This window comes from Lipophrys pholis, assembly GCF_963383615.2.
Source record: "Lipophrys pholis genome assembly, chromosome: 2".
Classification (NCBI taxonomy): Eukaryota; Metazoa; Chordata; class Actinopteri; order Blenniiformes; family Blenniidae; genus Lipophrys; species Lipophrys pholis.
In genome coordinates, this window is record NC_137636.1 from 15119603 (window position 1) to 15131805 (window position 12203).

Below are 12203 nucleotides of genomic sequence, written 5' to 3' on the forward strand. Positions count from 1 at the left end.
CTGTCAGCTTTCTCTAAAGAGACTTTCATGAAAAAAAAAAAAAAGAAAAGAAAAAAAAGCGCACTGACGCTGAAATGTTTTTGTCCACTTTGTGTTTGTCCCTGTTGTTGGGGGAGCGCTTCTCTTGCGCATGCGCAGTGGTCTCCCTCCCTGTAACTAATGAATATTTAAGTATATTGGAGGCTCAGAGTCCTTTGATTGGAGCCTCTGGCTCCGTTTCCTGTGTTGTGTTTGTGAGGGCACTGCTGCTCCTTCTGTAAATCACCCTCCAGCTCGCAGTCCGTGCGCAGCTCCGCTGTCAGTGTAGGACTCAGATCTGACTGCACAATGGACGGAGCACACCGCTGAGGAAACGCGTCCATGCTGTCTGGACTTTATCGGGAATATCATCTCTAAACTTTGGGAGTTTGTCCTCTGACTTTTAGGTGAAACAAGTAGACTTTTGTTTCTTTCTTCTGAAGCGGCGTGAACTCCACTGAGCCCCTCACAGATACTGGATCTAGGGGGAAAAGGACAGAAAGAGGACAGAGGATGGTGAGTGATGTTTACACTACCTGAGAAACTAGCGCTGTTTTAACTACTTCTCATAAACTGAATATTGACCACAGAGCCGCTCTTAGCTGAGTATGTGTATGAAAACACCAAAGACATATTTTCTAAATAAATAATAACCTTTAAATTAAATAAATTGTACAAAACTACTTTTACTCAAAGTGCTTCTTATTGACATAATGAAACAAAAGTAAAATTATTACAAGGGCCAAAGACTGATGAAATATATAGTATAACATCCCAACTTCTGGGTGCTATTTTGACCTTTTTTGATTATTCTGCCTAACAGGATAAGCGGAATAGAAGATGGATGATAAAGTAATGCCTTGTGAGCTCTGTCTTCCATCCTGACAGCTTTACTGACAGCAATGTCTGCTTACTATGAACTGCAGTGAAGGTGATCAGAAAGCTCTGGCCCTCGAGCTGCTCAATTTGACTTGTCAGGGAGACATTCACAGAGATGTTATGTCACTGTGACGCATCAGGTGCAGTGTATTCTGAAGAACCGGTTAGTCCTGGAGGAGCAGACAGTCAGCAGGTGTGTGTGTGTGCGTGTGTTTGTACCTATGCAGCTTGTTGGCTGTTTATGCATTGTTTTGTTTTTTTACCACAGACAGGTTTTTCCTGGTTGCTGAGTGCCATCCCTCCACTAGACAGGCCTCGAGCAAAGTTATGGAGCATGTTGTGTGGCTTCATCACTGTGTTTTGGCAACAGTATTGTCAAGTGTCTGTCCTCCATGGAAAAACTCCCACTTTGGGTGCTGAACGTGACAATAGATAGATTAAGCTCTCTGACATAATGGCTGCTTCACGGTGGGTTGGAAAACTTCCATTTAAATAAAGCGGTCATAATATTCCTCAAACTGAAAATACAAGAGGAAGTACAAGTGTGCACACATCATGTTATGGCATCGTCTCACCTCTTGCTTTTCTCGCGTGCAGGTAAAGGTTTGGCTATTTCAAAAAGTGAGGGATGGTACCATCATTGTGTTGAACCTGCAGGCGAGGTTTTCCAGAGAAACCAGAGTGAAAAAGCTTTCATAAGCTTTATCCATTGCAGCACAGTTCTTCTCTTGAGCTGCAAATAAAACACGAAAGCAAAAGGTGATGATGAATTTCTGCAAATCCTTGCCCCAGTACTAGGATGTGAGGAGTTCTCACAAAGTTTGATTTATATTGTTTTGCTTTGTTTAACAGAGTGATTTAAATTAAAGGTGCTGAGGGGCATCACTTAGTGTACAAATTTAAAGAACTGGCACTTTGTCCTTACGCTTTTTTGATCAAACTTTGAGGAAGGTATTCTTGTTCCTGTACATAGTAGAAGAGAGAGAAAATATCTGATTGTCACCCTCACTGTCTGGAATAGCAGACTCCGGCCTCGCTCACTGTTTCCCTCTCGGCCAGATGCTGAATAGCGAGTCGGTATGACAGCAGATGGTTCACATTAGTTTCTGCAACAGGGAGGTGCATACTGAGTAACCCCCTCTCCCTTCATCTCAGAGCCCGTGCTCCATTTTCAAACCCATCACTGCTGCAGAGGTTTGCTCTGGAATTCAAGCCCCGTGTCTGAAAACAGGGCAAACACCCATCCTGTGGACCTGGGGAACTCGTTAGGCTTGTTGCTGTAGTTCAGGACGCTCGCACACTCCTTCTGATAAATTCCATAGATCTTTGTTACCAAGCTGTAGCGATGTTTTCACTGTTGGGCTGTTTATGATGATGACAGCTCCGCCGTCCTCGTTGTAAATTGTTCTCGTCGTGAAAGCTTATAAATGTCATGAAAACTTAAACATGCTGTAAATTTAACTACACTTTTGTAAAGTGTCATTTGAACATTTTTCTTCATGTCAATATATTTAGGTCAAATCTGTTTTTACTACTTTTTTGCAACAGTTGTTTTTTATTCCCAGTAAAAATATTATATTACTGCTACTTTTATTATTTAATCTGAAATTTATTGAAAGCATGTGTGGTAGTATTTTTCCTGTTGTGGATTTGCTAGCGCACAACCACATAGTGATAATGCAACAACAAAAACAAACAATAGTTTTCAACTGCATAGATCAACAACACACATTCTGTCATTTACTTCCTCACTCAACAAATCATCTTGCAACATTTGACAGGTGATATGATGTTGACAGAACATGACGATGACATCACTTCACTTCACTTCTTAATTGAGCACATGAAGTTTGTTTTTTTTCCAAAAGATCATTGGACATAAAGCATAGTTCTCTCCTCCATTCATCTCTCTAAAACCATTAGATCCTATTAAGTGTCACAGCATCCTGGAGCTGGTTTCAGCTGACTGTTGGTGAAAGCATTGTACAGCCGGACACATCAACAAGTCACAAAGAGACAAACAGTCACACCAACAAAAAAATCTAAAGTTACCAATTAGCACTCAGATGAAATACATATGAGAACATGCAGAGTCCACACAGAAAAGCCCTCAATCCACATTGAGGGGCTTTCTATCCTGGGGTTCGGTGTCTTGTCTCAGCCAAAGTATATTCACAATGACTTTTGAGAAAAGGATGTAGCCACTCCAGCTGATCAGCAAACGTCATCACAAAGCAACTGGACAGTGTTGAGTGATGATTTTACTCCCCATGTTTCAGTGTAGCATACGAACCAGTAATATTCTATTGGTAAGTGATCTGATGGTGAGCACATGTTTACCCATGCCAGTGGCATCTGTCACTGTAAGATATTTGTGTCGGTAAATATTATTTCAAGTTTATGTCTACTGAGAATCATTATCCTTTTAGACTGCTTCTACTGTAGATGATTAATACACTAAAGGTTTACAGCTGTGGTTGTGATGCTCTTATCTGTGATAAGATATCCCAATAAGTTTAGTTTCCTTTTTCTTTGATCATAAATCAAGTTGTTCCATGACATGACTTTCTATTTGGAAAATACAGCTTCCTTCATCATGGACTCGAAACAAGGGCTCATGCAAATGTGCTCCTGTTATCTCTGAGAGCCTCCCACGGTCCCCCGCCAGCCAGTCTTTTAGACTCTGTGTCAGTGACTGGACTGTAGCTCTGGCCACTGATGGCCTCATTGGTCTTTATGCTGCAGTTGGTTCGACATGTTGATTGCTTATGTTTTTTGCCTTACTTCCCATTTGAGAAATTGTTTAGGCACAGGTGAATAAATGTGCCTCTTTTGCTGAGGTTCTGGCTCTGGTAGTATGAGCAGCAGTGCTCTCATGTGAAAATAAAATGGTGTGTGTGATTCAATGTTTGACAAGAAGCATGGCTCTCATGCTGATACTTCAGTTGTCCTCAAGGTGATTTCTGTTTTGTTGCCATTAGTGAAAGTAAAAATTAGGGGATTTGGCCAAAAAAACAGGACAAATATTTAAACTTTCGACATAATGTCAAGTTGTGTATTTTTAGTACTGAGCATATGGGGGGAAAAAGTAGACGATGGTTAAGAAGGAACCAAGGAGTGAGTCAAACCTTTTTAAAGGCTTGTCAGCTGTTGAAAAACATAAGCGAAGTGCCTGGAAAACACAGTCAAAATTAGCTGGTTTGAATTACTTGTCTTTTTTGGCTCGTATCTCATGGCAGGGCTGAGTCATCACATTTCTGTCTGTGGAATCACAGTTTCTGGAGTGTCAGAATAGTTTCCTCCTGACCCTGACGATCATCCAGAGACACAGTTGTGTGTCCTTTGTGTAGTCGTGCTTACTACTGTATGTGTTACTACTGTATATACTTCAGTGTATATTTAGAAATGTGGGCCTGAGGTTTTATAAACTGATCAACTGTTGTGATCCTCATTTGTTTACATTTGTCCTAGATGAAGGTCACAAACTACTCGATAAACTGTGTGCCTGACTTACGCTGTGACGGAGCTGAATTGTTGTCACGTAAATACTTTTATCCATCTGATAAGTTTTTGTTTTTTATAAAAGCAATGTCACATAAAGGACAACAAAAATACTGGGATATGATCAGCTTTGGGTTTGGCTGCTCCTTTAGATTACTCCCACTAATTCACTTGTCCGTGGTCTAAAGTGTGACCTCTCTGGCTGCACGATATTAGGTGATCATGTGATTTTGAATGAGTATTTCAATATTGGTGCGATTCCTTGTGATTGATTAAATATGTTGACATGCAGACTCGAACATGAATGCACAGTGAATTAAAACACAATTTCTAGCTGTGCTGTCAGTGTTTTTCCCATATGTATATGGTGCATGTTGATATTGCATTATGGATGAGTTAGCTACTGAGTGGGCAGCTTCTGTGACCAGGCACAGTTAAAATCAGTTTTGTGCATGTTTTGAGCTGAACTTACCACAGTGAATGAAAAGGTAAAGTAAATCCAGTCAGTCCAGCTGATCTTCATTTCTGGGGCTGGGAGTGGAGATGTCCATTTGCTACAAAGCCACTCCGCTCCTCTGGAGTAATTAGCATAATTATTGAGTATGCTGTGTGCATGAGCATGTGTGATACTTTTCATAACAATGGCGAGATAAATTGACTCAAGAACTTTGTGTCTCTCGAGGATTTTACCAAATCAAAAAGTGATATTATTGGAATTACTTTTGGAAGGTTGTTCAGCATTTCTTTATAGAACGACTGTATATACTGCTGCAGATCTCTGTACTTTCTTGTACCTGTTGTCAAACTCAATTCTGATGACGCTATCATGTCTTTATTCTTTGTTTTTATCTTGATGCCTTTATTTTGACGTGTACTTTTTATAGTGTCAGGTGATATTTATGTTGTGTGTAGAACATCTGCGTAGGAGTTATTTTTGATAATCCCAATATAAGATAACACCGACTTCCATAATGGGAATTGAAAATAACCCTTGAAACTTTTAAACAGGCACAAATGTTTATTTTTGTAGCAGGAGAGGTCACAAAAAAAGACAGCACATACTGTGAACAAGTTATCTATCTATCTATCTATCTATCTATCTATCTATCTATCTATCTATCTATCTATCTATCTATCTATCTATCTATCTATCTATCTATCTATCTATCTATCTATCTATCTATCTATCTATCTATCTATCTATCTATCTATCTATCTATCTATCTATCGTGACCTCAGTTAAACCATTTTTTATCATCAAAACATGAACTGAAAACAGTTCAGACTGGTGATATGACAGGAAGCAGCTCAGTGACTTTCTGAGCTGTTTGACAAGTGCATGACTTCGGTGGCTGAGTCATTCATTAAGCTCAGTTGTTACTGTGATTACAGCAGAGTTAAAAGTCAGCATCATCAAACTTTCCCATTCATGATAAGCATGCACCACACCCAGGTGTCCTGTAAGAGAACACATGGGTGGGTTTGTCATTGTCCTAAATATGGAGTCCACAGCTTTTTTTTTTTTGTTTTTGTTTTGGGTACAGTAAGAAAGATGAACAGCTTTGGTGAGCGTGTGTTTGGACACATGATCCTGTTGATCCCGTTGGATGATGTGTCTGATTGCTTTGAGAACCTCTCTCAGTTTTTGAAGTGTTGAAAAATGTGATTCTTCTTCTGACCTTGATGTATGGAACTGTAGCTCCTCCACCCCGCCAACCAAGGATCCTTCTCTGGCTGGGGAGGGGCAAAAACAAGTTTAATGAATTGGTGCAGAAAACAAGTGTCTGCTCTAAAGCCAAACCTATAATTTTCAGCTGAGTTTGTTTGTCCGCTTTAGTTGCGTTAATGATGGGATTTTTGAAGTTGTTCGTAGATGCACCAAAGCCATTTACAGCAGGAAACAATAAATCTTGTTCTGATTTTAGTTTTCATGTGCTTCAATTCTTTCTTTGATAACAGTAGAAATTGAAATTACACATGTGTATCTTGTGTCCAGTTTGCCAATGTCAATACAGCTTTTTATCCTTCCACTGATTAAAGCTGGAGGCCCTGTTGTGGCACACTGCCTGAGCTTGTGAATTATTTTCCACTGCACATAGTTTGTTTACATTCAACCACTACTGAAGTTGCTTCAAAAGGAAAATGCTGCGCTTTGTAACATGTGTCTTGTCTAGGATTTCAGCTGAGTTCCACCCTAAGCCACATCCTCTTTGATATGCTATTTTATTGGCACTCCTACTGTTGTGATCCATATAAAAGAATAATTTACTTTGAAATGTTGGAATCAGCGGCTCTCTCGTTTCCTTACTTTCCTACGATACTGAGATAAGGCTGCTGAAGAGATGGGACTTTGTGTTGGTTCAGTTTGAGATGTGGTGAAAAGCAATACGGTGTCTGTTTACACTTGGTCATTGTGTCCTCTTACTCTGTTCAGCCCTGCCCTGCAGGCTCAGCAGTATAACATCACCCCGGCCCGTCACTGCTCATGTTTCCCAATGATGCAGAATAATATCTATTCTTTTATTGTTCCCTTGAATGTGACCTCAAGCAGCGAAGGGAATAAACAAGGAAAGCCATGGCAGGCCTGCTGGTTACATTAATCATGGTGGTGTCATTTATATTCTAGGTAACAACTGGCATAAATCACATTGCGAACATAACAAGGGATACCGGGGTTGGGCTTATCACTTATTTCTGAAGCATGTGCATTTGTTAAGCATTTACAGAAAGAAAAATAATCTAATCTATCTACATTTGACAATTCTTGAAAGTGCATCATTGAGTTTGACTTTGGCTTCCAGACTAACCGTTCAACAGGACGATGATGGACATTGTATGGCAACAACTTCCTGGTCTAAGAAGTGTTAATAAGCAAGATAAAAATTCAGCAAAATGTAGTGAGCGTAGGCTTGAAGGACTCGAGTGGCTGCGTCCTCGTTCCCCAGTGGACTTTGTAGTGACTGTGATGATGGCCAGCAGCATTGAGGATATGATTTATGGCTGAAAAGGCAGAGTGCACAGCATGGGTTGGATCAGTTGGTGATCCCAAGTTCTTGGTGTCAATGTGTGTATGAATGTTTACCTGTGCTTGCCCTGTGATGAACTGACCAGGATGTACCCTGTCTTTTGCCCCATGTCAGCTGGATAATAACTTGGATGAAACTGGAATAAAATATATATGGATGGATCAAACAATAATGATTCAAAAAGCAACGACAGTCACAAACATTATAACTGGTCTAACAGATGAGTGTGTCTTTAGTTCAAGGTGAGCAGCGTGTTCTCTCAGGAGTGTAGTGTACTGTTGGTAAATTGTAGAAAATAGAAATAGATGGTCCTTGAAAGGCCAAAAATGTTTTTTTTGTACTGTTACACAAAGGATTTAAATAAACACTACCATCGCTAGCAGAACATGTCAGCATGGAGACTTTATATTTCTTTCTATAATCAGAAAGAGCAGACTAAACACACATTTCTTTTCAATCTGTTGGATGTGAAGCGACAGGTGGCCTCTTTTCTCTGTCCTCTGTCTTCAAGCCAAATATGATTGCATGTTGGCTGCACTACCACAAAATGTGGATTTGCTTTTATAACAAACCTTTGTTAATCTTTAACTCGACTGACTGCCATGCAGTATCAGAGCTTGAGTTGGACTTTGACAGCTGTTCAACCAAATTCTAAATGAATCCCTCTTGTGTTCCTGGATTACAGTGTCTTTCCTGGGACCAGAGTTACTATGTCCTTCACAGTTTAAGCTTAAAGGAATTAACATTGCAACAGTAGTGGATATACTTTTTATTCCGATTTTAGCCTTATCTGTAGTTTTCAGCATCACTTTTATAGTGTGTTTTTTGTGCTCGGGGCTCAGTGTGACCTTAATGAACATCCCATCCCTCAGAAATTCACCTCGCATGAGAGTCTGTCTGCAGCACGGCGCTTTCTCCTCTGTTTATCGTCTCCCACTACTGTTCAAAGGCCCACCATCACAGTCAGCAATTTATTATGCATCTGGTTCGATTACACACAGTGAATAATCTTACACAAAATGCTAACGTTAGCAACAGGGGCCAAGTGGAAAAGCCTTTTTGAGAAAACACCTTCTCAAGCTGTTTGCGTTGTCAGCCGATTACTATTTCAAACCCAATAAGGCAGTGGAAGAACAAAAATGGTTAAAATCATGCCATGTTGTACTTTACAGCTATTCATTGACTGCCTCTTCTGGAATGGCCACTCCTGTCTACAATTTTAGCCTTTTTTGTAGTTTTAAATAGTGTCCACCAATAGGACTGCACCAGAAGAATGACTCGTAACACAAATATTCCGTATTTATGTTCTGTTCCTTGTTCCTGTCTGTTTATAGCAAGGGAGTCAAACTTATTTTAGTTTAGGGGCCACATACACTCCAATTTGATCTTGAGTGGGGTGGACCAGTAACATGACTGCATGATAATGTAAAAACAACCAGAACTCCAAAAATTACGCTTTGTTTTTTGGCAATGACATACAAGCACATCACGGAAATCTTAATTCAATCATTTTTGCAAGATTTGCAAAAGTAAACATTTAGAAAGCTGAATGGATAAAATTTCAACATTGTGCCATTTGGATGACCCTTGATGCAACTGAAAATGAAACAAATGACTTATTCATTTTTCGACTGCACAATTCTGCAGGGAGATGTTGAATCGTCTCTGGATTAGTGTTTCTCTTCAGACTGGTGTTGGTAAAAGACCGTCACTTCTTAATACACACGATTGCTCCAGCCATCATCATCACAGTGTGGTCAAGCTACTTCCCTCGTGATAAAAGATATTTTTATGTTTTTTAATGAGTTATTCTATGACTGCTGCTTAGAGGTGTTTGATATCAGATGAAAATATGACACAATTAATCTGATATATGATTTGCAATAAATACAAACTCTGAAGTAAATGTTGTTAATGTTTTTATGCTTTGAGGTTTGTTCTTTAAAATCACTGTGTTCTTTCGCTCACCAGAATCTCACACGAGCTGTAATTGTTTTTCTTTTTGTTTTATGACCTCACACACTCAGATTTATCTAGTGAGCAGGCATCTAATGTAGCTTTGCTGCTTTGTTGACAAATCGAGTATGAATTCACAATGCATGGAAATATGTATTGCAGTTCAGTAAGTATTTTATGATGTAGATATGCCGATATGCCATTACTGAAACGGTGTCATTCTGAGTAATTGAACAAGAAACAGCAGTTACTTCTAGTAAAAAATATCTATTAATGTTTTGTTTTGTCGTTTTTATGCCTTGCGAGGTCATCCTGCGTGCTGAATTGCACCGTATGGCTGGCCGGGTTTAACCTGCGGACCGTTTACTGTGTATCTGAAATCTCTTGTTTAAAGGAAGATTTATGGAAGCATATTGTATGTGTTGGCTCTTGTTTCAGTCGTCAGTGAGCTTGCATGTCTCTCAGCTTTCTGTGAGCTTTATAATCTATTAAAGTAGAGATTTGCATGCTGCTTTGAGCAGGAACTTCCTTTTCCTTGTTGGTAAATTCAGGAAACTCACAAATACTACTGTGAGAGTGAACGTAGAAGAAATATATGGAGCATTTTGTGTTTCACTTTGGTTTGAGAACCAAAAGCAACCAGTTAAGTGGCTGTGATAGCCGACTGTGTTAAAGTCTATTGCTGGGTTGGAAGACAGAGTTTCCCTCCAAGTGACTGAACACATCTGTGTGGGGCAGTTTTGCCAAACAGCTGCTGTTTACAGCTCCAGTTCATTACAGTGTGACGACTATGTCAATTTGTTAGGCAATATAAAACCGATTCAGTTGTCATGGATCACCTATGTTGATTTAAGGTCGTTTTCTGCTGAAGCTTTACAGATTACACTGAAATCAGTGTTAGCACTTACTGCATTTTACTTCACAAATTCTAAGAATCTTTATGTATACTTGGAGCATGTAATATATCATTTGCAGATTATGGGCTGAAGCACTTGGAAAACTATGACATGGTGCATAAGAGTGTGTGTTTCGCCTGCGTGCAACATTAACTTTATATGTGACACGTCTTCATGTCAGGGTTTTTATGTGTCGATGTATTGGCAGTCAGAGCCGATGCACACAATGCATCAACTACTTGTTGCACTAATGTATGCACTATTGTTCCATATCTTTAAACTATCTGAGATCTCTATACTGTAATTTTCAGCAACGAATTTAGCTGAGCTAAAGACTCACAGATTACAACTTAAAGTAACGGGCAATGAGGGCTGCTCTCCTGTTGTTTTTCATTGTTATAATTAACATTTGGGCCACTGATCAGGTCATTAATTGTCTGTATGGCTCATTACAAGCAAAACAAAAGTTTATTCTAAATCAGTTCATTGTAAAATCCCATAGATTGAGTTTTAGATTTGTGTGGCATTACCCAAATGGTCTTATTTTGTGTTCTTTAATTTGTGATATATTTTCATTGAGATTATTTTTAGCTTTTTTTTCTTACACAGTCTGTGAGAAGTACTGATAATCTCTCATATAAAGCCGATAATAGAACTTTTGTATTTATTTGTTTGTCAACGGTGTAGGTTTTTGAAATTAAAATAGGATTGATAATGAATCTCTTCATTTTAGGGCAGCATTTGATCTAGAATGCAGGTTAAGTCCACTGGTACATGGCAACACTGCTAATCTAAAATCTGGGGGCTTATCAGAAGTGGGGTTTTTCTTTGCTTTTCTCCAGTCCAAAGCCTCAGTCCTCTTCACTTGAAGTGTTTGGCACATGCAGTCAATGACCTACTGGTTTAGACCTCCTTGTAGAACTAAGTGTTCTTAAGATAGATTTAGCATCAGAGGCTTTAATGAGCACATCCCACAGTTTCTTAGTTCCCTACCTTAAAAATGCCTTTTTTTAATGCATGAAGCCAAGTGGCAGATGGGGTGCTTTAGAGGAACTAAACCTGTCTGTGCTGAAGTGTTTGATTCATACTCATTACATGTTATTCTGCAGTCATTTGCTTGTATTAAACTTTTTCCAGGCCTGAGAGTGATAAACGGCTTCGGCTTATTTTAGGAACTAGGATTTTGTTCTCATGGCTTTTATCCAGGTTTTGTCAGAGGGCAGAGCAGAAATCTTCGTCCTCCTTACACATGGAAGACTGTGTGTGTGTGTCAAACCCTAGTGTGGCGAAGGAAAATGGTACAGAAGGGAGAAATGAGGGGAAAAGTGCCGCTTATGATACTGAATCAAACCCATCCATTTCCTGTACCCCGAGCCAGAGTGGCTCAGCGCTCTCCATATATGGTAATGGTATTTGCATGAAGGGAAAGCCTGGCCTTATGGATCGGGACTCATGCTGGAATTCCTCAACTTCTGGGAAAAAGTCTGCTTCTGTTTTGAACCTGAATGATCAGATTTTATGGGATGAATGAAAACTAGTCTGCTGTCTTCTCAGAATTTCTTTCTGCTTACATTAATTGTTTATAATATGTGAGCATATGCTGAGTTTATTATCAACGCGTCCGTGACGTCAGACATAATTTCTTCACTGCGCCTGTCGGTGTGTTTCTGTGCTCAGAGGGAAGGCTGCGGTTCCATGGCATTGCTGTTGTTATGGCTACCATTAGACTCCACATTGGACCAGATGTCCCTTGTGTGTGCTCATGAGTGCTCGTGTGCACACCTCTGCACTCGTACTCCAGCACCATAGGCCAGCAGTGACTCACATTTCCTTCATCTTTGCTTAATCCTTAAAAGGATTTGTTGCTATAAAAATCTATGAAAGGCAGACTATTGTGAGAACTTACGTCCCATGATATTTGACGTAA

The 12203-nt window shown here is 39.6% G+C and overlaps 1 protein-coding gene across 2 annotated transcripts in view; it reads left to right on the top strand.

Annotated features, from left to right (window-relative positions):
- Nucleotides 1–222: 222 nt before the first annotated feature.
- The window catches only part of myo1ea (myosin IEa), a 52071-nt gene continuing 40090 nt past the window's right edge, over nt 223–12203 (top strand). For both annotated transcript variants that reach the window (XM_080493380.1, XM_080493381.1), the window contains exon 1: nt 223–534. In XM_080493380.1, the coding sequence (XP_080349506.1) occupies nt 532–534 (3 nt within the window). In that variant the 5' untranslated portion in view covers nt 223–531. The remainder of the gene's footprint in view (nt 535–12203) is intronic.